General features: G+C 35.5%; 1 protein-coding gene across 1 annotated transcript in view; it reads right to left on the minus strand.

Annotated features, from left to right (window-relative positions):
* The window catches only part of LOC136837895 (DE-cadherin-like), a 385,893-nt gene that overhangs the window by 35,323 nt on the left and 323,917 nt on the right, over positions 1 to 26,653 (minus strand). The window contains 8 exon segments of the mRNA XM_067102776.1: positions 3,044 to 3,193; positions 3,469 to 3,591; positions 7,441 to 7,602; positions 9,938 to 10,062; positions 10,638 to 10,799; positions 16,070 to 16,122; positions 16,124 to 16,218; positions 24,028 to 24,198. Coding sequence (XP_066958877.1) covers positions 3,044 to 3,193; positions 3,469 to 3,591; positions 7,441 to 7,602; positions 9,938 to 10,062; positions 10,638 to 10,799; positions 16,070 to 16,122; positions 16,124 to 16,218; positions 24,028 to 24,198 — 1,041 coding nt within the window.

The following is a 26,653-nucleotide window of genomic DNA, read 5'->3' on the forward strand; positions in this document are numbered from 1 at the left end:
ATTCATATGGAACAAGCCCACCACAGGGGCCACTGACTAGAAATTCAAGCTTCCAAAGAATATGGTGTTCATTTGAAAGAAGTAACAGAAGATAAAGGAAAGTACAGAAAGAGGAGATCAGTTATTAAAAAACAGATAAATTAACAAGCAAATAAACAGATAAATAAAAATGTAAGTAAATTATTAAAATACAAGGAGAAGCGGTAAGTTTTCTGTAAAAGGACTTGGAAACAGTTTTTGCTTTGTCAGTTATACAGGAATAATATTTTCAAATATTCCATCTACATTTATTTGCCAGACATCCGTGCACTTATCTATGGGAAAAATAATTAATTTGTCAAATTAATTATTTTTCTTATTGATCGACCTTTGTCATTTCTGAAGTCATAAAGTTATATTATTGGGCGTGATTACAATGAATGAGATACAAAAAAGTACACACTCCAATGAAAGCACAAAATATGACTACATATTTCTACATAACACAAGGCTGCTGTTTTGTTCATCCTTTGATCGGCAAATCGAAAATGAAGCTTTGTTTCCTGAAGGTCCGAAAACATTAGCTGTTCCAAGTGCTTAAGTAAATTCTGTTTACCTGGATATCAAGCCTTGGCCCATTAGTTTTAATACCTCTTCCACAACCTTTAGCCAGTATTTCCTTGGTCTTCTCCACTTCTTCCTCCTCTTCCTCAGCTCTCAATTTTTGCCACCGTTTACCTCCACTCTCTACACTTGATCTAACCAACTCGTAACATTTATTCATCTTTCACCTAAGACAACATTTTTATCACATCTTTGTCGTATACACATTCCTCAGCCTTTCATTGATTCTCGATCCAGATATACTAGAAAATCAGTCATCGCAACAATCACAACTTTGAGTCATATCCGCCATTCAGATACAAATATCTCTTATTAAAGGTCAAAGATCTTATAACATAATCATCGCGGCATTTGCAAGCGCAACATCTGGACATTGCCGCCTAAGGAAGTTTCAATGCCTTGAAACATTAAGGAAGATAAACACCTCCAGATGTTTTAGTTAGAGAAGAAGAACTGAAAACTGAAGTGGGTGCAGCTAGCTGCAGAAAGGACGCCACAAACACCCTTCAGTAACACCTTCAGTGCAACACCTGGAGTGCACTGACGGCACTACAACCCTGTGGTTGATGATACATGAGGAATGTCTACTGGAAGATGTTTTAGTTGGAGATGGAACGAAAAGGTGTGAAGAAAAGTGACTTCGATAAGAAGGGAGAAAGAATATTATACAAATCTAACCACATGAAAGGCAAAGCTGACATGAACACTTCTATGGCGTTCACGATGAAAGAAGAATTTTATGTCAGGAGAATCACAGATTCACCAGAGGAACTTGTCGGTAAAGCTGTTTAGGAACAGGTACAAAAACAAAGGGTTAGTTAACGTAACGAGATTATAAATACGAAGTTGCAGGATGAAAGCGTTGATCATACATCAATATACAAGATGAATACAGCAGTTAATGTCAAACTTTGAAAAAAAAATAATCTAAGTCTGATGATAATTTTATTACAAATACTTCAGGGAAAAAAAGTTGGTCTTTAGGGATGTAAATCCGGAGAGAAAGGGTAATGAGCAAACTGAACTTTGAATAACTGACACAAATGAAAAGATATTGTTTGAGAAGAGTTCAATACAGTCCAGTGCTGATAAAATGAGGATATCCAAGAGGTACTGTATATGGAGGGAGGGTAGTAGACAGGCAAAAATGAATGTAACAGAAGAGCTGGAGGGATTAGTTTTAATTCATGAATACTTATGCAAGTGATAAGAGGCTATAATTAAAATTTTAGAGAAAAATATAGACACCGTTGACTGAGGTAATAGAATGGCTTACGAAAGTTCGCAAAAAATGTAAGGAAGACAGAAAGGTTACAAAAAAAACAGACATGAGTAAAAGCTACTCCTCGAGATATTGTTTAAGATGCAGAGGTGGCTTCAGGAATAACAGGGGATATTATGTTAATTAGTGTACTTGGGAAGACGTTGCTTGGGATCTGATTGAGAACGTGAGATAAGATAGAAGGACTGACAGGGGAGAAGCATCGCAGGTTCAAGAAGGGAGAGCGTGTGTGGAAGAATCTCTTTTTGCGAAATAATTATTTGAAGTTTGAGATCGAACGGTTCTAACCATATACGTACTACAATGACCTACAAAAACACATATGATAACTAATAAAAATTCATTTGTGATATTGCTGAGGATGCAGTTTTATATGATGAAAGTAAAGATAATGTTAGATTATGCAAACGATAGAAGGAGTTATTTGGTGTAGACCCTCGTCTTAGGAAAGAGTATGATATGTCTCTATGGATGGAGTGACGTGGAAAATTAGAGGAAGTACAGGATATGGATACAACGCTACGGGACAGAAAAGGAGTCTTGCACGACCTACAGAATGGTTGATGCTTGCAAAGAATATGGTATTATTATTATTATTATTATTATTATTATTATTATTATTATTATTATTATTATTATTATTATTATTATTATTCAGAAAATGGACCCTATTCATATGGAACAAGCCCATAGAGGTCACTGACTTGAAATGCAAAGTTCCAAAGAATTTGGAGATTTGGAAGAGAAACAGCAGGACCCAGTGCAAGAGGATGAAAGTGTATGTAGGTGGAGAAAGATGAAAGTGAATGTGATCAAGAGTACGGTTATTTAGGTGAATGGAAACCAGGAAGATGGAGCGACAAATGTTATGTGGATGGCGAAGAAACAGAGCTGTTGATTCTCATCTGTATGTGAGAGTAAATGTCACGAATTGTGGTGTGGTTAAGGTAGTGCATCCGGAATAGTAAACCGTGGACATTTTACAAAGAATTTTCCACGTTTGAAGGAAGTGTGTTTGTGTGCGTGCTTAAATTAGGAGAGAGTAGTATTATACGTGTGATATGAGATGCTTGTAAATGAGGTTTATGTGTATCTCAAAGGAACAGATAAATTCATCTCAGTTTAGAGAAAGGAAAAGTGATTCTGTACAGCACTCACCGGCAGATGTATGTGCGGGTGGTTGTCATTGAGATCTTGTATGACCAGATGAACGGTGGCGGGGTCAGCATCATGACCTCTTCCTCCTTCGTCGTTGGCTCTCGGATACAAGGTCATTATGCCCTTCTTAGCAGACTCGCGATCCAAGCACTGAAGGCATAAAAATTCACGGTTTTATAGGCAGCTCTCGCTCATTGTAAAATGGAGGAAGAAAGAGGAGACTTCTTTCCTATTTTGCCTTAGCTCTTTTGTGGCTGAAAGTTCGGAAAGGGAAAACCGCATTAAAATCACAAAAACAGGTCGTGCTCATACCTGGTCCCTAAAAATAATGACATCAAACTGACATCTTCTCTACGACAAATATTCAAACTCCCCACAGCAGACAGGAAGTGTTTGGAAACATAACCATAAACTTAGGTACTCACTCCTTTCAGCGACAAGTCTCCAGTCTTGCTGTCTATGGTGAAGTTGTGGAGCTCGATTGGAGACAGGTAATACAGCATATTTTGGTCGACACTGTTGGGTAAGTCCGGGTCTAACGCGGATACCTGAGAAAAAGACATTAACGGAATTTTGTTTATCAAGTATCGATAGCCACGAAAAAATGACAAGATACAAGCCTCCTGTCATTCAGCCTTGTGCTTCTTAAAATAAACGTAGACCATCTGTTACACTTAGGTTGCCTCCACCTTATAGTAAAACGTTATAAAAATATAACTTCTCGCACACACGTCACAAACAGGTTGAATACAAGTCAACGAATTATTAATAGTTGTAACCAACGGTTATCCAGCATTTGCTAAAGATTCGTTCTCCATTTACGGTCGTTGACTTGTTTTCAACTTGTTTGTGATATGTAAGCGCTAGGTTACTGACTTGCGTTTATGACATGTTTAATGTGGTGTGGACTCATTCTTGAGTAACACCTAGAGGTGAACCCCACCTCCATTAACGAATACACCGCACTCGCTAGGCCCGAGTTCGAGTCTCCGGCTGGCTAATGAAGAATTAGAGGAATTTATTTCTGGTGATAGAAATTCTATTCTCGCTATAATGTGGTTCGGATTCCACAATAAGCTGTAGGTCCCGTTGCTAGGTAACCAATTGGTTCTTAGCCACGAAAAATAAGTCTAATCCTTGGGCCAGCCTTGGAGAGCTGTTAATCAGCTCAGTGGTCTGGTAAAACTAAGTTATACTTAACCACAAACAGGATTATTGCTTGTATTATTCTAATTGATCTCTCGATACTTATTGGTCATAAAAGAAAATTGCCCCGGAGAAATAAGGATATAATTATGAGAACCTTTGTTAATGTCAGACGACACTTCAATAAGGATTTGTTCTTTGTAACTGCTGGCGATCAAAAATAAATCCGAGTCTCGAAAAATCGTTTGAATACTGACAACAAGAATAAGATTCTCTGTTAACCTTTGATTAATACCAGAAAGTAAAGCAGACCTCTTGACGGCATTAGTTGAACAGCAAAAACACAATAATACGGCTTAATCAGAATTTAGATCTCTACATACGTGGCAAATGTCAAATATAATTTTCCAATACCTTATATGGGTAGCTGCATGTGCTTGGCAACCCTATGTTTTAGTGTTTATGCTAATTACTCTACTTTATTTATTGCTAGTTGTTATTGATTATATCAAGGCTAAATCAAAGCACGTAAGTTATTGAAAAAGGCTGAAGTACAAGACTATAAGGAAAACGATGATAGACGAAAGCGCGGAAATTATTGAGAAAAGCTGAAGTACAAGACTATAAGGAAAACGAAGCTAGATGAAGGCACGGAAATTATTGAGAAAGGCTGAAGTACACGACTATAAGGAAAACGAAGCTAAATGAAAGCACAGAAACTATGAAGAAAGGCTGAAGTACAAGAATATAAAGAAAATGAAGCTAGACGACAACATAGAAATTATTGAGAAAGGCTGAAGTACAAGACTATAAGATAAACAAAGCTAGATGAAATTATTGAGAAAGGCAGAATTACAAGGCGGAAATTATTGAAGAAAGGCTGGAAGTACAAGAATTAAAGAAAACGAAGCTAAATGAAAGCATAGAAATTATTGAGAAAGGCTGAAGTACAAGACTATAAGAAAAACAAAGCTAGATGAAAGCACGGAAATTATTGAGAAAGGCAGAATTACAAGGCAATTAAAAAAACGAAGCTAGATGAAGGCACGGAAATTATTGAGAAAGGCTGAAGTACATGACTATAAGGAAAACGAAGCTAAATGAAAGCACAGAAACTATGAAGAAAGGCTGAAGTACAAGAATATAAAGAAAACAAAGCTAGATGACAACATAGAAATTATTGAGAAAGGCTGAAGTACAAGACTATAAGAAAAACAAAGCTAGATGAAAGCACGGAAATTATTAAGAAAAGCGGAATTACAAAGCAATTAAGAAAACGAAGCTAAATGAAAGCACGGAAATTATTGAGAAAGGCTGAAGTACAAGACTATATGGAAAACAATGCTAGATGAAAGCATGGAAATTATTAAGAAAAGTGGAATTACAAGGCAAGTAGGATAATGAAGCTAAATGAAAGCACGGAAATTATTAAGAAAGGCTGAAGTACAAGACTATAAGGAAAACAAAGCTAGATGAAAGCACAGAAATTATTGAGAAAGGCTGAAGTACAAGACTGTAAGGAAAACGAAGCTAGATGAAAGCACGGAAATTATTGAGAAAGGCTGAAGTACAAGACTATAAGGAAAACAAAGCTAGATGAAAGCATGGAAATTATTAAGAAAGGCAGAATTACAAGGCAATTAGGATAATGAAGCTAACTGAAAGCACGGAAATTATTAAGAAAGGCAGAATTACAAGGCAATTAGGATAATAAAGCTAAATGAAAGCACGGAAATTATTAAGAAAGGCTGAAGTACAAGACTATAAGGAAAACGAAGCTAGATGAAAGCACGGAAATTATTGAGAAAGGCTGAAGTACAAGACTATAAGGAAAAACGAAGCTAGATGAAAGCATGGAAATTATTAAGAAAGGCAGAAGTAAAAGTCTATATGGTAAACAAAGCTAGATGAAAGCATGGAAATTATTGAGAAAGTCTGAATTACAAGACTATAAGGAGAACGAAGCTAGATAAAAGCTCGGAAATTATTAAGAAAGGCGCAAGTAAAAGTCTGTATGGAAAACGAAGCTAGATGAAAGCACGGAAATTATTAAGAAAGGCTGAAGTACAAGACTAAGGAAAACGAAGCTAGATGAAAGCATGGAAATTATTAAGAAAGGCGCAAGTAAAAGTCTATATGGAAAACAAAGCTAGATGAAAGCATGGAAATTATTGAGAAAGGCTGAAGTACAAGATTATATGGAAAACAAGCTAGATGAAAGCACAGAAATTATTGAGAAAGGCTGAAGTCTATAAGGAAAATGAAGCTAAATGAAAGCATGGAAATTATTGAGAAAGGCTGAAGTACAAGATTATAAGGAAAACGAAGCTAAATGAAAGCAGAGAAATTATTGAGAAAGGTTAAAGTAAAAGTCTATATGGAAAACAAAGCTAGATGAAAGCATGGAAATTATTGAGAAAGGCTGAAGTACAAGACTATAAGGAAAACGAAGCTAGGTGAAAGCACGGAAATTATTGAAAGGCTAAGGTAAAAGTCTATATGGAAAACAAAGCTAGATGAAATCACTGAAATTATTAAGAAAGGCTGAAGAACAAGACTATAAGGAAAATAAAGCTAGATGAAAGCACTTAAATCATTGAGAAAGGCTAAAGTAAAAGTCTGTATGGAAAACAAAGCTAGATGAAAGCACAGAAATTATTGAGAAAGGCTGAAGTACAAGAGAGTAAGGAAAATGTACTAGATGAAAGCATGGATTTTATGAAGAAAGGCTGAAGTACAAGGCAATAAAGAAAACGTTGCTAGAGAAGGCATGGACATTATGAAGAAAGGCTGAATTACAAGACCATAAAGAAAACGAATGCTAGAGAAAGCACAGAAAATATGAAGAAAGGCTGAAGAAAGGAAAATGAAGCTACATGAAAACATAAAAATTATGAAGAAAGGCTGAACTACAAGACAATAAGGAAAACGAAGCAAGATGGAACCATGGAAATTATGAAAAACTCTGATGTACAAGAGTATAAGGAATACAAAACTAGAAGAAAACACAGAAATTATGAAGAAAGGGATGAAGTACAAGATTATAAGACAAATGAAGGCAGATAAAAGGAAGGAAATTATGAAGAAAGGCTGAAATGCAAGACTATATGGAAAACGAAGCTAGAGAAAGCACAACAGTATGAAGAAAGGTTGAAGTACAAGACCAAATGAAATTAAGAGGAAAGGGTGAAATACAAGACTATAAGGAAAAGGAGACGAGATAAAACTCGACTCTCTGAAAACGGCCTCACCTTCCCGAAGGTGACGTTGCAGTCGGTGTTTTCGGTGACGCTGAAGGTGTAGTTGCTCTTCTCGAACACGGGCTGGAGGTCGTTGACATTCGTGACGGCGATGATGACGTCAGTTTCAGCTGGAGGGTTGGCTCCGTCGTACACCCGAATTCTCAGAGTAAACTGAAAACAGAACCCAAAGAAGAAAAGGGACAAGTTTACAACTAGATTTGGAGTGACTAGGCTTATTCACTTATTCAGGAAACCAAATGTCCCCGAATAAGTGAATTCAGAGATGAAATCTGATACAGCTCTCGTTCAACTTGAAAGTTTCATGAAGAGAAACTATAACAGAAGACATCAAAGGCAAAACGTGACTATTCACAAAGGTTGAAGCATCAGCTGATAAAAAGAGGCTTCCCAATAAAGACGTCCCTGTGAGAAATAGTTGTAGTTGGGATCACATGTTCATAACGAAATCCCTTTTATTAGACAGAAAGAAGTGAATGAAACAGTGTTCGCGGAAAACTTCAAATTAACAACTAAAGATCTAAACAATGAACGATTAACCTTTGATCCATTAATTAGAACGCTCTTGCTTGTAAGGGTCGAGTTTTATTGGCTGAACCATACTCTCTGCTCTGGTATTATGTCGATGCAAGTTGTTAGATTTAATTTGTTAATTTATTACTTTGCTAATTTAACTGTTTTTTTCTAATAACTGATCTCCTCTTTCTGTATTTCCCATTACCTTCTGCCAATTCTTTCGAATGAACACTGTAATACTCTTTGGAAGCTTGAATTTGAAGTCAATGGCCCCGTTCCATATGAATAGAATTCTTCATCTTCCGAAATAATAATAATAATAATAATAATAATAATAATAATAATAATAATAATAATAATAATAATAATAATAATAATAATAATAATAATAATAATAATCAGTTGATTAAATGATAGATAAAACTGAGAAAGAACAGCTGATATGGCTAGGCCATCTAACCGAGAAAGGATGAAAGTAGAATTGTGAAATGAAGGTAGGACTGGACACTTGATGGATGGAGATCAAGAGGTAGACCAGGTAAACGCTGGACTGATTAAGTATAGAAGATCCTGACAAAGAATAACTTGCCAAAATTGAACAGTCAAGAGGAGAGGGAGCTTTTGAAAACAGGGGAGAGTTGAGGAGATGACAGATCCCACTGACTGGCAGTCTAAAAAGCCTTACTGGGAGCGGAAGTAAGAAGTAAGTAAGTATGGTATTCATTTAACATTCGCCACACAATTCTAATTATTTCTTATAAAAGAAACAAATACGTGAATAATCAAACGAGAGTTTTGCATAGAAGAAAGATGGAATAACGTTCAAACAGAGCTCTAAATTCACTAAACTTACTGATTAACTATAGTAGAAAATCGTTGACCTCAGAATTTCTAACGCTTGATGATGCATAGACGATGCAGGTGGTAATCAGTAATATTTTCATGATATCGAAACAATTGTGAGCGAAATGTCAAAACAATTCCTTATTACAATTATGATACGAATACAGTACAGTTTACTATATACGAAGAAAATTATATTTTACATCAAATACATAAAATATAAAAGTATTTTCACGAAACATGGAAATATTGAAAACCTAGTTTCAACATGAGCAGTTTATACTAATGATTTTTCAACAATGTCCAGTGATGATATTGACAAAAAATGAAAACAAAAGCACTGATTACAAATCAAAACAGCATTTTAAATATCATCTTATATTAAGTATATAGAAATCAGTGTAACTCAAGAAGTCTTTATAATGAAATCTGGGCTACCAAGACAAGCACTGAAGGGGCACCTCCCCCCATACAGCGCTTAAGACAATGAAAAGAAGTGGTTGGAGTGGTTGGACAGCAAGATATAAGAGATCCAGAAAATAAAGGCGATGATGTACAATGTTTTACGGGTAGAACTAGGAGAAAACCCCGACATAGCACTAAAAATAATAGATTATTATTATTATTATTATTATTATTATTATTATTATTATTATTATTATTATTATTATTATTATTATTATTATTATTATTCAGAAGATCAACTCTATTCATAAGGAACAAGCCCACTGGGACCATTGAAATTCAAGCTTCCAAAGAAAATGGTATTCATTCGAAAGAAGTTACAGAAGGTAATGAAAAATACAGAAAGAAGAGATCAGTTATTAGAGATATAGATAAATTAGCAAATTAGTAAATAAATAAAACAAAATAAATAAAATGTAAGTAAATTATTAAAGCAAGACTGAAAAGGAAGAGGGAATGGAAGTAAAGTAAAAGGCTACAAATTGGGTATAGCTATGGGCGGGTGGGACGCTGCAAACATCTTCAAATAATGCTCACAGTGCACCACATTAGGTGCACTGCCGGTACCAACCCGCTACGGGGGATGATACGGGAAGAACGCGAAGGTAGGAAGGCAGGAAAAGAAGAAAAGTAAGAGAATAACATGGTAACTGTGGCTACCTACATTTCGGTCGTACACGGGATGGTCATAGTCCAAGACTTTGTTGACAAGGATCTCGCCCGTTACTTCGTCGATTCGGAACTTCTGCTCCCCGTTGCCTTCCACGATCTGGTACTCGAAAAGGTTCACTGGAGAGCGGGAAAAAGGGAGGTGAATTAGGACCTTTCAAATTGTGCGTAGCTGGGGAAGATTTCATCAGAAGCCATTTTTTTCTGAGTGCTATCGCTCGTTACCTTAAAGATATTGTTTCCTATGATGATATTTCAGAGAATGAAGGGAATATGTGAATATGCCTTTCAAATAAGCCTTTAAAACTTTATCATTAAAACAGTTACATTTGGAGGACAGTCTCTACATTATTGTTACGGCTACCGTTTTCATTTTTATAAAAGACGATGGCTTTAGGTGTCTCTGTAAAGAAGAAAAATATACTAAGATTAAATAGTTCTATATGTCTCGTACGAATCAAAAGTTCTAAAATATATTAGCTCCACCTAAATCGGGAATCTCGAAATCTCCTCCCTTGTGCTCGTCGTAGCAGTCGTTCGCTCTACGGTCGCGTTAATGAGGCTTCCAGCTGTTGCGTAACACGGACTCAGAAACAGAATATTCGCATCAAAAACAATATTCTTAATGAGGCCTCCAGCTGCTGTGTAAAACGGACTCAGATAATGACTATTCGTGACAAAAACAGCATCCTTACCGACATCAGAGTCCTCGACGGCCAACTTGACTCCCGTAGACTTTCCAACCTCTCGATTCTCCGGCAGTTCCACCTCGTAGATGCCGTTCAGGTGATCGAAGACGGGAGGAACGTCGTTCAGGTCTTGTACCGTGATCCAGTAGATCGTCATTCGTTCGTGACCTGCAAAAAAAAATAAAAAGAATTCGCTTGTGGCCTTTAAAAAAACCAATTCACTCGGGACCTGCAAACAAACCAATTCGCTCTTGGCCTGCAAAAAAATAAAAATAAATAAATAAAAAACTAGCTCGTGACCTGCAAAAAAAAAAAAAAACTTGTGACCTGCAACAAAAATTTGCTTGTGACTTGCAAAAAAAAAAACAACTCGCTTGTGACCTGAAAATTCGCCCTTGACCTGCAAAAAAATTTGCTCATGACCCTGCAAATAAAAAAAAATTTGCTTATGACCTAAATAAAAATAGCTTGTGATATGCAAAAAAAAAGTTAGCTTGTCACCTGCAAAAAATAAGAATTAGCTCATGACCTGCAAAAAAAAAAAAAAAAATAGCTCGTGAACTGCAAAAAAGACAATTCGCTCGTGGCCTTCTGAAAAAAAAAAACTAATTCGCTCATGAACAGCAAAAAAAAAAAAAAAAATCGCTCGTGACCTGCCAAAAAAAAAAAAACTGAATTCGTTCGTGACCTGCAAAAATTGTTTGCTCGTGACCAGCAAAAAAAAATTTTTGCTCGTGACCTGCATAAAAAACCCAATTCGCTCATGAAAAGCCAAAAAAATCTCTCGTGACCTGCCAAAAAAACTGAATTTTGCTCGTGACCTAAAAAAAAAAAAATTCGCTCGTGACCGTAAAACAAAATTCTCTTGTGACCTGCAAAAAAAAAAAAATGCTCATAATCTGCAAATAAAATTCTCGCTCGTGACCTGCAAAAAAAATTAATCTTGTGACCTGCAACAAAAATTTGCTTGTACCTTGCACAAAACCCCATCTCGCTTGTGACCTGAAAATTCGCCTTTGACCTGCAAAAAAAATTTGCTCATGACCCTGCAAATAAAAAACAATTTGCTCATGACCTAAATAAAAATAGCTTGTGATATGCAAAAAAAAAAGTTAGCTTGTCACCTGCAAAAAAAAAAAGCTCATGACCTGCAAAAAAAAAAAACAATTTACTCATGACCTAAAAAAAACACTTTGCTCATTACCTGCAATAAAAAAACAAATTCGTTCGTGACCTGCTAAAGAAAACAAATTCACTTGTGACCTGCAAAAAAAATCACCTGTGACCTGCAAAAAGAATTTGCTCATGTCCATCAAAAAATCACTTATGACCTGCAAAAAAACCAATTTGCTCATGACCTGCAAAAAACCCAATTCGCTCGTGACCCGAAAAAAAAAAAAAAAATTCCCTCATGACCTGCAAAAATAATAATCCGCTCGTGACCTGGAAAATAAATCTGTGAACAAAAATTCGCTCATAACCTGTAAGAAAAACCAATTCGCTCACGACCTGCAAAAAAAAAAAATCACTCATGACCTGCAAAAAATATTTGCTCGTGACTTGCAAAAAAAAAATCGCTCGTGGCCTGCAAGGAAAAAAATTCACTCGTGACCTGCAAAAAAAATTGTTCATGACCTGCCAAAAAAATTAATTGCTCATGACCTGCAAAAGAAAAAATTACTTGTGACCTACAAAAACAATCTCTCGTGACCTGCAAAAAAAAAAAGCCAACTCGCTCGTGACCTGCAAAAAAACACAATTCATTCATGACCCTCAAAAAGAATTTGCTCATGACCTGCAAAAAAAATTTGTTCGTGACCTGCAAAAAAAAGTTCGCTCATGACCTGCAAAAAAAAAAAAAAAAATCAATTCAATCATGACCTTAAAAAAATACGGAAGATCAGGCGATGGCTGCATGAATTGCTTTGGCAAGAAGAGAGGTTATCATCATGGTTCCCGTGCGAGGGTGTGATGAGTTCAGTGCACCTCAGGTGTTGTGCTATAGGTACTGGAATTCAAATATAAGATTAGGTCACAAGCCAAGCGCTGGGACCCATGAGGTCATTCAGAGCTGAAAATAATGTCGAAACAATTGTTAGGAGAAGGTGGAAAGCAAGATGGAAGAAAGAGAATATGAACAGAGGTTTAGTGAAAGGGATGAAAGGGGTCGCAGCTGGGGGCCGCAGGAACGCTGCAAAGAACCTTGAGTAATGCCTACCGTGCACCGCGCGAGGTACACTGATCGCACTTCCCAACTACGGAAGCCGTAGGTACTACTAAAGGGTGTTTGCTGCGATCCTTTGGCCCCTAGCTGTACCCAGATTTTAGCCTTTTACTTTATCTCCATTCTGCTTACTTTCTTCAATATTACTGCCCAACACTTCTAACTGTTACTTCTAAGTGCAACGGAAGGGATTTTCTTCCAGTTCCATTTTTAGATCTTTGAATTCATTTCTCTTATTTTCTGTATCTCTTCATCTTGCTGTCTAATCACTCCAACTCCTCTTACGTTGTGAATGCCCGAAAGTGCCCCAGTTCTTGGTTTGGCAGCCTGAATTTCATACATGAAATTTAATCAACAGCATTCGCTTCCTTGAGATTCAGACGCTCGTCTTCTTTCCTTTTCTTATTTGTTTTATCCAGGACTGGGCTAGGAAAGGTCATTTGGTCACCATTCTCCTTGGACTTTGAGCTTAACAAAACGGTGTTGGGTAATGGTGGAAATTATAAGCTACTTGTAGGTTTGTATGGGCTGAATACAAAGTACCTCGGGCATGTTAACAAACGGTTTTGTGGAATGAGAGAGAATTCCGGGATACCTGCAACATTTTAACAAAAATAAAGTCTTTGAAACATACCCAGAGTAGCATGAGTCTTGAAATGGAGAAAAAATCCGCAGTTATGAATGGGTACACATATTTAAAAATAAATCTCTACAGACAGCTTTCGGGAAAGCTCTCTGTGGAGATTTATTTTTAAATACATTTGTACCCATACATAGCAGTGGAGCTGTTTTTCCAATAGAGACCTTATTCATGGAGGAGAAAATAGAGGTTTACTCTATGAAAGAGATGAAAAGGCATTTTAATCTGCGAAACATAGGAAAAATTATCTGTGTGCTAACCTAATTTGCAATGTGCCTGAAACAGAAAGGCTTTTATGGCGGCAAGAGTAAAGAGAAATCTGTTTGATGGACTGTCTGGAACGTGGTTTAGACAGTACAGACATGGTCAGCTGTAGTTGAGAGATTTTTCTAAAATAGGTCCCTTGTATTGATGAGAATAAGAGTTTTTGCATAAAATAAGTGAAAATTTATCATCAGTTGCTTGAATATTTTACTTATCAATTGAAACACACGAAACTACCTTACAATGGTATTGTGTAATTTTGTACTTTCATAAAGCCAAACCAGATCGATCAATTAAAAACAGATACAAATAAAAGAACAATAATAGTTTTTACATTTCAGTTTACAAACAGATATAGAACTGAAGTGTCCCAGTATCCGTGCATTTATAATTTAATTTCCTGCTGAATTTCGGAAATTTTATTCTGTAATAGAAAAGGAAAAGACGAATAACTTCTAACTGCAGTATTTTTAGTTCATCGTTCTCAGCGGTCAGCGAATTTCAACATAGAGTCTAACTGATCGCAGTATATATATATATATATATATATATATATATATATATATATATATATATATATATATATATATATATATATATATATATATATATATATATATATATATATATATATATATATATATATATATATATATATATATATATAATATATATATATATATATATATATATATATATATATATATATATATATATATATATATATATATATATATATATATATATATATATATATATATATATATATATATATATATATATATATATATATATATATATATATATATATATATATATATATATACATACATATAATAATATATAATAATAATAATAATATATAAATAATAATAATAATAATAATAATAATAATAATAATAATAATAATAATAATAATAATAATAGATATGCAATCGTATGTGAGCGCGCAATGAGCGTGGGACCTGCAATTATAGTAACGTAAGTGGGCCATTACTCGAAAACGAGAAATTCAAATGATCTCCTCCTCTCTCTCCCTGTCTCTTTTTTCTCTCTCTCTCTCTCTCGCTCTGTGTGTGTTTCCTTAACTCACTAATGCATACATTTATTCTCTATGTTACTGTTCTATGTCGATATCTTGAGGCAGAGTGATGATTTAATCTTGTGACAGCACTGTCAACAAAATCACTTTCATAAGAATCTTTTTCCGTAAATAAGATCTTCACTAATCCCATATAACGTTAATTACACCATACAGTTATTTACAAAGCCAGATTATAATGCTGCCTTTCCATTATTGAATAACTATACCATATCTGCTCTCCTTAATTTTACACACACACACACACACACACACATATATATATATATATATATATATATATATATATATATATATATATATATATATATATATATATTAACAAGCTTATTATGTTTTCATGTTACCATTCATAAACAAATAGATCATATCCTCACAAATATTAACCCTCAAAATGTCGTTTAATAACTATTTCACTATACCTTGGTCATAACGTACACCCAAGGGGAATAGTAATTCATAAGTTCTTTATGTGCAGGCCAGGATTCGAACCTGGTCTGCTTTGGAAACAATGACAGACAGTGACTTTGAACACTCGGCTAATTCTGGCCGGTGAAGAAGCACTTATCAGTGACAATTTCCCTGGGGGCAAGTAATTCCCGGGGTAGAGTGAACTGCATATTAAACTATTTATGGGGTTAATGTTTTTGAGTATATGGACACCATTTTCTTTGGAAGCTCGAATTTCAAGTCAGTGGCCTTCATGGGCTTGTTCCATATAAATAGTGTTCATCTTCTGAATAATAATAATAATAATAATAATAATAATAATAATAATAATAATAATAATAATAATAATAATAATAATATTTATTTACCACTGGAAGGATAAGAATAAATAAGCAGATCTCAATATATTTGTTGAATGAAGATAGGCGAATATGAAGTGCTTATTCAGTAACGGAAATGTAGCACCATATTCGGGATTTGTAGTACCTGTATAGTGTAATTTAACGTTATATGCGGTTAGCGAGGATTTTACTTATGAAACTGGTTTCTTATGAAAATGTTTTGGTTTAAAGGGCTGTGACAACATCAAATCGTTCTTCCCTTAAGACAACTTCGTAGTACTGTAACACAGAAAACAATTATTCCTGAGGTATTGTGACCTGAATATTAAACGATATTTGGGGGTTAACATTTGTTAATTTAAAAAAGGTCTCGCGTTCAGAAATTACAAAAATTCATAATTCAACTTCTCCTCTCACCTGGGACGCCATCTGTCACCCTGATGGGGATCTTGTACTGCTTGAATTCCTCTGTCCAGGGGTTCAGTCGTCCACAATTCCCCGTTGGACTTGAGAGCGAATTTCTGTCTGACGTCTCCCGAAGCCATTGGGTCGAAGGAGTAGCGAAGCTGCGAGAGACGACGCATACAAAAAATTAGCCATAGAACTCTCCAGACAAATATAACCAGCATCTCACTGTTATAGATACATAGACATACATTCCTTTATCTCCTTTCTGAAATGGTACAGAGAAAATTAGCCTTAGAACTAGCAAGATAAATCCAAACCAATTAGTATATTAATGTTATGAATATATATATATATATATATATATATATATATATATATATATATATATATATATATATATATATATATATATATATATATATATACATATATACAAACACACGTTTATTCATTCAGCTTTTTCTTAAATAAATGGCGTGGAATGACTTCACAGAGATGGAGATTTGTGAATAAGGAATGATGAACTTATACACTCGCGTGTGGGCGTGCAATGGAATATATTAGTTGAAGGGGAATATATTAGCGTGCATATATATATATATATATATATATATATATATATATATATATATATATATATATATATATATATATACATAATATATACACACACTATATACATATATATATATATATATATATATATATATAAATATAGATTGTAATATTAAATAATATATAATAATGAAACTAAAAACACCGACAGCTCCAAGACCAATATTAAAATAATAATAATAATAATAATAATAATAATAATAATAATAATAATAATAATCATAATAATAATAATAATAATAATAATAATAATAATAATAATAATAATAATAATAATAATAATAATAATAATAATAATATTTGTATAGCCTTCCCTATTCGTCTTACAATCTTACTTTCGTCAGCGCGTAGCTGGTGTATCAAGTTTTCGGAGGGCAAATCTCTTCCTTTATATCCTCAGGAAACTTGATACACCAGCTACACGCTGACGAAAGTAAGATTATAAGACGAATAGAGAGGACTTTGTACAAACTGAATGCCGCAGAAACAGCAATGTGAGGACTTTGTACAAACTGAATGCCGCAGAAACAGCCATTATTTTCAATAATAATAATAATAAAAATAAATATAATAATAATAATAATAACAATAATAATAATAATCGGAGTAACTCACTGGGTGAACTACTACTTAGACGCTCGAGGGGGTTAGTTGGTTATCTACGGAGAAGGAAGGTATTACCTCATCTGCGGAGTTGGCTCTCTTCAAAATCAATATTACATGCTTGAAATAGGGTCTTCTAAAAATAATAATAATAATAATAATAATAATAATAATAATAATAATAATAATAATAATAATAATAATAATAATAATAATAATGGAAAGAGAAACCCACAATATTCTTGTGTATAACTTGTTTACTGGTAAATATTTACATATTACTTTGATCTCGAGTATTTTCAGGTCCTAACTGTGACCCTTTTTCAAGAGATGAGGTAGTCAGGCTGGTTCAAGGCCCAGCAATCTTCTGGAACTTCTTCTCCCTGTGCTGTCATTTATATGATGGCTGTCCTGGTTTCCATTCTCTTGAGAGTTGTTAAACTCCTCCTGTCGGTCTGATATCCTGATCTGATGGTCAGTGGTATTAATCCTTGTGGTATGTGAGCGGTCACCATCGGTCTGTTGGGCAGGAGACCTAACCTCCAGGTCAGAAGGGTCGATCTTAGCTTCTTTTAATATTAAAGATCGGCTTATGGGATCTTCTGAGATAAATCCTTTGTTTCCTTCTATCACTTTAATCTGTCTGATGAGTCCCCCTTCCACTACCCTCCTATGACTGATGTTATTGCTTTTGTATATAAGCCTACTGTTTTTAAAATCCATCCTATGGTCCTTTTCCCAACAATGCCTAGCTATAGCACTCCCCTGTGAGTTGAGTTGTATACTGCCCTCCTGTGTTCTTGGATTCTAGTCCTTATTCCCATACCTGTTTCACCCACATATTTGTCTCCACAATTGTTGCAATTATTATGTATACTCCCCCTACATCATCTGCATTACTATCTTCACCTTCCAATTTATTTTTACATGCTTTGTTTTTTACGGTGTTGTCAAAGGTATACACAAATTTATATTTAATTTCTTTCATTTTGATGTAATTTTTTCATTTTAGGCATATAAGGAAATTGATGGCGTAGTGGTAACTACTTTTCTTGTTTTCTGTATTCCCTCCCTTATATGCCTAAAATGAAATTGTATATAAATCAAATATATATATATATATATATATATATATATAAAAATGAAAGAAATTGAACGGCGTTTTTCCAGTGGTAACGTCCACTGGAGTTGCTGAATAGGCCCATGTCACATCGGGTTCGTGTCCATGATGGGTTCCAATTCATTTATCACTTATATAAATTCCCCATTTGCTTTAAGTGACAATTCTCCTTCGGAGATATTCCTGACCGGTAGCGTGAATTTGATATTAAGCGACATTTGTAGCTTCATGATTGTATATAAATCACGGTGTGATAAAAATTTCATATATATATATATATATATATATATATATATATATATATATATATATATATATATATATAATATTATATCATATATACATATATATAGATATATATATATATATATATATATATATATATATATATATATATATATATATATATATATATATATATATATATATATATATATATAAATATATATATATATATATATATATATATATATATATATGTGTCTGAGTGTGTGTGAATATAGTGAATATACAGTATATAAAAGCTAGTCACGGTTGTCGATGCAAGTGAAATTAGGTTCACTTCATTTGATTAGTAATTCTTAAACCTTTTGTGGCTGCAGCTAAATCAAAATAAGAGAGGAAATCTATGACTCAGTAACCCAGAAAGTCTAAATCATGTAGACAGCCTCCTCATTTAATTATAATAACGTAAAATACAAAAGACATACATGGGACCTAATCAAATAATTATGCGTCTAAATCTGTCCCTGTAATTTCCTGAGCAACATCTACCATCTATCAAGGAAGATGACTTGCAGGTGACACAAACACACACACCAACATGCATAGAAAATAGAAGCTTCCAACATAAATACTTTTCATTTTTTAGGTAACTGCTAAGAGTAGAATTTATTTTCTATCTGATTATTAGAGGTAACTGAAGAGTTAGCAATCATGAAATATTCACACTGCAAATGCAAAATGATAATATAAAACATCCTGTCTTTGGTTTATGAAACACGCAGATATGCACATGCATATTGCATTCAAGCATTTGCCAGAAATACCTTTCAATTTTTAAGGAACTGCTGAGAGCACACTTTGTTCTCTATTTGACTGATGGAGACATTTGGGCTAATTCTTAACACTGGACATGAAGAGTTAGTAACCTTCAAATATTGATCTTGCAAATGGAAAATAATGATATTTAACATTTTAACTCTGGTTCTATGATAACACACTCACATGCATATGGAATAAAGGCATTCGTTACCAGTACCATTCATTATTTACCTAAAAAATAACAGCTACGATTAGACTTTATTCGCTTTTTGACTGGTGGAGATATTTGGACTGTCCCCAAACACAGACCAAGAGGAGTTAGTAATCTTGAAATATTCACGTTACAAATGGAAAATAATAATAATATAAAGCATCCTAACTTAGGTCTAACATCAAGAATTCAAGGGCAGGCACAGTTCCGGTATGTGACCGCATTTAGTGGGGTAGATAACAGAAAAATCGTGCAAATGACGATACAAGCATCAAATTTGGCACAAACGTCCTCCAAGGTATACTAATCAAAGCTGCCCGATTGGCAGTTGAAAAACCAAGATGGCGGCCATTTTCAAGATGGCCGCCAAAATAACCACACGAAGTGATGTTTTGCTAAGAAATATTTGTAGTTGTCTGATTTACACGATCTAAGAGTGGATTCTTATGTTTTGAAGCCTGCTGAACTATATTTTCCTGTTTAAAAAACACTCTGAGACATATTTCTCAAGATGACCACCAAGATGTTTGTCTTTCTTTACATAAGTTTTGTCCCGGCTAGTACATTTTCAAAGTTATGCATACCATGCTGCTGTTTCCCGATCTGCTACTGTTCACATATGCAGCTGCAGAGTGATGTGCAGGGAAGCTCTGCCTGAGAGCACTTGCACCTTCCTTTGCAAACCTTCTTACAGGGGCACTTTGTCAATTCTTGACAGCTTGCTGCAATCAGTGGTAGTGTTGTCCAATGTATCTGTCATGCTTCTCCTTTCTGTGTCCACCCCCACTCAGCTGGACTGCTCATTTGTGGATTACAGTGGGTTGCCTGGCCCCAGATGATCCCAGCCTGGTAGGTAGCACGCTTTGCATGTTTTCTGAGGGCTGCCTGTGTTGGTGGAATTGAGTTGTACAGCCTCTGCTTGCGGGGAAACAGATCTAGTCTTGCTTCATCCTCACCAGTGGCTGTGCTTGATCTGTCGTACATGAGGACAACGAATCTTTCCAGCCTCTGCATGTCAAGATCACGAATCAATGTTGGATGCTGGCTGAGATTGATGAATGTTTCAGTAATATCATCAAATACATTCCAAGTCTGCCATGCAGATTTCTTCACTTTCCCACGGAAGGCAGACACAATGTCACATCCAGTGAATGCGTGAAAGTAGGGGATCCCTCTAGCTATCTCAAGCCCAATTGCAGAAACTACCTCATGGACTGGAATCTATTGCATATGGGTTCCTTGGCCAAAGGCAATCCACATTTCCTGAAGACCTAGTTTCTGGAAAGATGGCTGTACAGATATTGCTATGACTAGCATCTGTGTCATTAGCCTTGATGATTACAGACTTGCTCCCATCAGTCGTTGCATCCCTAGTGTGAACAAATATTCGACTGTCAGCTTCTTCGTGACAACATGGGGACACAGCATCCAGAGACTTCACTGTGTTGCTAATGGCATCCTCTCCTTTTGTGACAATGGCTGTGCTTGCCGTTTCTGCTTCACACATCTTTTAACCTTCATTTTTTACTCTATATCTAGTTTGAGCGGCTCACGTTCATCACCAGGATTTCCTGTGTTTGGATGCTGGAAAATGGACACACTTGTACCGTGTAAAGATGTTTCAGCTGTGGTCGCAGTCAGATTATGATCTGTGTTGTCAACTGCTCCAGCTGTGAACAAATTCTTTCTCAAGACTGGGGGAAAGATTACTCCATCTTCCACATCCTGTGCAACAACTGCTTCTCCTAACTGTGGTGAGATTTCTAGGACTCGGTCATATGATATGCTGAGCCCATTCTCCTGGAGCATTTCAATTATTTGCCTCTTCCTCGTCTTGGCAAACACATACAGGCCCATGTAGACTGCAAATTGTGGCTCCCGGTCCTTGGAATGCCTGTGGACATCTGTTCCTTCCTTGTATTTGGCGAAGCAGTTGTACTGTAGAAGTTGTGATAGAGCAAAGTCTGATTTCAACGCTCCATGATGGAGTTGGGACTTGATGTCTGCACCACGTTCGATCATGCATACAAACTGAAGCAGTGATAGTGGCACAGTCTGTTTTAAGTCTTTGTCATGAAAATAGCTGCTGAAATTCGACTTCTGATGGAGTATGTCTTGTCTTATTATCCCAGCAGCTTTTGCTAGATGGATCGCTTCACCATAACGGGATGCTTCTGATAGGATTGAGCCTACATAAGTTTCAACAGCCAACAGAACTTCTCATCCTTGGCGATTAGCTTGCAGCTGTGGAATGTGCAACAGCAGCTGATCCTTGAGTCGAGTAGGATGAACATCAGGCAAGTCAACACCAAGCTGTTCCAGCCTCTGCTTGTAAAGCTTGGTCAAATCAGGAAGCTTGAAAATTGGTGGCCTCTCACGGGCATTTTTCATCTTGCAGATGTAGGTGATTAGTTCAGAGAAAGCAATTGGATATGCATCTTTCCAGTGTTCCTGCACTTTTTCTTGCTCCCGCACCTTTAGGTACGCTCGTTCTCGGTTATACAATGCCACCAAACAGCCAGGGTGATATTTCACTTCTTGGGCTACGACATATCCTGCACTTAGTTTGGCGAGAAGTTTTGTATCACTGAGTGTTTTATATACATTCATTTATTCTCTATTCACTTGCATTGTCATTGCTTCTCTAAGCTCTCCTCCTTCAGTTTCGCAGAAGAAGCATTATTTTGTTTTAGTTTCTTGGAGCTTTCGTGGAATCTTACTTCTACTGCCCTCATCACTAGTATGGGGTACAACTAGGTTCTTGCACTGTGCCATACATCTAGTCCGATCGTTCATTCACTGTCATAAGTCCCATGCGATCTGTACACCATCCAGATAACTAAAACTGTTATCCTTGGGTCGGCTCTCCCGCACTGGCACGTCCTGTCCATTCAGGTGCGGTTGCCTAACTGATTTGGGGCTGATTAGGCAGCATTTGTGATACTAGTAGGTTGTTGCAGTATGATGCCAATATTAATTCCCTACTTAGCTGACACTGAACCCCATGCTGAGTTTCACAGCAGTGATGTCACCAATGTGCCTTGGTAGTGCCCGACAATCACTCCTTTAATACAGTGCCTTAACCATGTTATAAACTAGAAAATATACATCAGCAGGCTTAAAAACATAGGAATCCACACTTAGATGATGCAATTCGGACAACTACAAATATTTCTAAGCAAAACATCAACTTCGGGTGGTTATTTTTGCGGCCATCTTGAAAAATGGCCGCCATTTTGGATTTTCAATTGGCCAATCGGGCAGATTTGATTAGTATCCCTTGGAGAACAATTGTGCCAAATTTGATGCTTGTATCATCATTTGCACGATTCTTCTAAAAAATTACTCTTATCTGCCCCACTAATTATCTCAACCTCATAACAGAACACGTGTTAGGGATAAAAGTCTTTTAGCTGGAAACTACCTGGGAATTGACATTTAACTGAGAGAGAGAGAGAGAGAGAGAGAGAGAGAGAGAGAGAGAGAGAGAGAGAGAGAGAGAGAGAGAGAGAGAGAATGCGTATTAATGTTTAATGGTGGTTAACATACTGAGTATCACCTGTCTAACCTGAGAAGAGAGAGAGAGAGAGAGAGAGAGAGAGAGAGAGAGAGAGAGAGAGAGAGAGAGAGAGCGTATTAATGTTTAATGGTGGCTAACATACTGAGTATCACCTGTAAAACTGAGAAGAGAGAGAGAGAGAGAGAGAGAGAGAGAGAGAGAGAGAGAGAGAGAGAGAGAGAGAAGAGAGTGTATTAATGTTTAATGGTGGTTAACATACTGAGTATCACCTGTAAAACTGAGAGAGAGAGAGAGAGAGAGAGAGAGACAGAGAGAGAGAGAGAGAGAGAGAGATGAGAGAGATGGTATCCTATAGATCCTCAACTGTCTAACTGAGATGAGAGAGAGAGAGAGAGAGAGAGAGAGAGAGAGAGAGAGAGAGAGAGAGAGAGAGAGAGAGAGAGAATGGTAACCTATAGATCCTCACCTGTCTAAACTGAGTTGAGAGTGAGAGAGATTGAAAGAATTCATACTAATGTTTGATGATGATAACCTACATCGCCTTACCTGTTTAAACTGGGTTGAGAGAGAGAGAGAGAGAGAGAGAGAGAGAGAGAGAGAGAGAGAGAGAGAATTCATACTAATGTCTAATGATGATAGCCTAACGATCCTCACCTGTCTAAACTGAGTTGAGAGTGAGAGAGATTGAAAGAATTCATACTAATGTTTGATGATGATAACCTACATCGCCTTACCTGTTTAAACTGGGTTGAGAGAGAGAGAGAGAGAGAGAGAGAGAGAGAGAGAGAGAGAGAGAGAGAGAGAGAGAGAGAATTCATACTAATGTCTAATGATGATAGCCTACCGATCCTCACCTGTCTAAACTGAGGAGAGACGTCCTTATCGTGAGCCTGGATCGTCGTGATGAGCATACTGTCAACGTTCTCCAAGACAGAACCGTCGAACTGCTGCAGAAGCGGAGCGTTGTCGTTGACGTCCAGAATGCTCACTTGGAGCTTCTTTTCCAAACGAGCGTTTCGGTCGTTCTGGAATTTGAAGCGGATGGAGGAAGAGGAGGAGATAAATCGGTGTTGTGATAGCAGTCACAGCAAAGGGAAAAGATAAGGAAAATCTTACTCAACACAATTAAACATTTGTTGTGTGAGTGTCCAAAGTACAATCAGCAGCGAACATCAGGTTCTGGAAATAACTCGATCAGTGGAATTTTGTCAGAAACGTCAACACTTCAAAATAAATCCAGTTATGAAGTGTTTTTGAAAAATTGTAATTTAATTGACAAGATAAAAAAGATATGAATAAAAACAAATCCTTCGAGCGAGCCTTGTGAGAATTGATAATCAGCTCAGTGGTCTGGTAAAACTATTTTAATAATAATACTAATAATACTTTAACAGACACCATCAAAAACACAATAGGTACAGTACCACATATTCTTATGGATATGGAATACACACAGAACTCCAAAGAGAGATCTTATGGACAAAACAAGCCTTCGTGTTGCCAATAAGGCGATAATTGAAAAGAAAAATGGATGCATCATGATTGACATTTTAAAGCAACTATAAACATTCCCACTTCACGTTCACTTAGTATGTCCCAGTCTTCGAACCTAAACTGGTTTCAGTCACACCTAGGAAGTTTTATTTGGTTTTATTCTTTAGGGGCTTTACAATTATCTTTCAGTAAAAACTGATTGTGCCAAGTCCTTGTAGTTTCCAAAAGCACTTTAGAATATAAATAGTCAAATGAGCAATCAACTTGTAATACTATAAATCAGTACCATCAAAGATAAGGTTTCATCACAAATGTTTTTGTTTTTTTTTTGTTTATTTTTAGGCTCACATCAATAAAAGAGATTCTCTGATAATTCCAATCGCAGCAAATTCTTGTCGTTTACAAAAATATGTTAGAATATAAGCAGTCAAATGAGCAGTCATCTTGTAATACTATAAATTTATACAATCAAAGAAAAGGGATTTATTAAAAATATATTGTTTACTTTCCGGTTCACCTGTGCAAAGGATTCATTGATAATTCCCATCCGAGAGGGTAAACGAAATTTATGTCAGTGCAATATATGGGTTTCCAATGAACTCACTTTGATAGTGCTGTAAATTGGCAGTTAAAATACCAATTACATTTTCAGATTAACCGTCCCACTTTCAGCTTTTGTCACCCAAAATTGAAAATATGGTAATCGGGTCAAGATAAGAGATATATTTTAATTACTTTTTTGAATTACAGTTTTCTTCGAACTGCTATACTGACTGCTGCGAGTTTTAGATGCTTAAGAGAACAAATATTTCCTTCAGTGCTTGTATTTTAATAAATAATTTATACTTTTGTCTATTTCTCAATTAATTCATTAATTTATATCTTTACTCTTTCTAACAGATCTCTTTGTGCATTTCCTATTATTTTCTGTAACTTCTTTCTATATGAATATGGGTTCATCTTCTAAATAATAATAATAATAATAATAATAATAATAATAATAATAATAATAATAATAATAATAATAATAATAATAACAATAATAATAATAATAATATCGTTACTGTAATAATTCTTTACCTTTCCGTTATGTCATCTACTCGTCATCAACAATGTCAACCTTCTTGTAATAAACACAGTAAAATATATGACTCTTAGTAATGCAAGACTGTTAGTAAAGGAGATTTGGGCATTCGGGCAGACAATAAAACTGGGATCTTGAACACAATACGAGAATTTAGTAGAGGTTAAGAAAATTCAATTGCAGAGCTAAGCACGAAACAAAAATAGACTTTTATGAGTGGAAAAATATACTTTAGATAGACAAATTCTATTATTATTATTATTATTATTATTATTATTATTATTATTATTATTATTATTATTATTATTATTATTATTCAGAAGTTAAATCCCTATTCGTATCGAACAAGCCCACAGGGGCCACTGACTTAAAATTCAAGCTTCCGAAGAATATTACAGTGTTCATTTGAAAGAAGTAATAGAAGGTGACAGGAAATATCGAGAGAAGAGATCGGCCACTCGAAAAGAAAAAGAAATAAATTAACAAAATAATAAATAAAAAGATAAAAATGTAAATAAATGATTAGTTAAAGTACTGGGAGAATTTTTTGTAGGGCAATAAACATCTTATCTTCGCTTGATCTCTTACACGACAATAGTGATTACTGAACAGTAGTGACGATCCAACAATTAATATTCAGCATCTAGAATTGCAGATTCATGAAAAAAAGTAAATCGAGCTTTCTGTACAGCGTATGAAACTCTCAGTCACGGCCCAATTACTCTCAGCCGCGGCCCATGAAACTCTCAGCCACGGCCAGGTGGTGGCCTGTGTTGTTAGCACCTATAGCAGTGCCAGACGCGCAATCATGGCTAAATTTAACCTCAAATAAAATAATAACTACTAAGGCTAGAGGGCTGCAATTTGGCATGTTTGACGACTTGAGGGTGGATGATCAACAT

This window comes from Macrobrachium rosenbergii, unplaced genomic scaffold, assembly GCF_040412425.1.
Source record: "Macrobrachium rosenbergii isolate ZJJX-2024 unplaced genomic scaffold, ASM4041242v1 13875, whole genome shotgun sequence".
In the NCBI taxonomy this organism is placed as follows: domain Eukaryota; kingdom Metazoa; phylum Arthropoda; class Malacostraca; order Decapoda; family Palaemonidae; genus Macrobrachium; species Macrobrachium rosenbergii.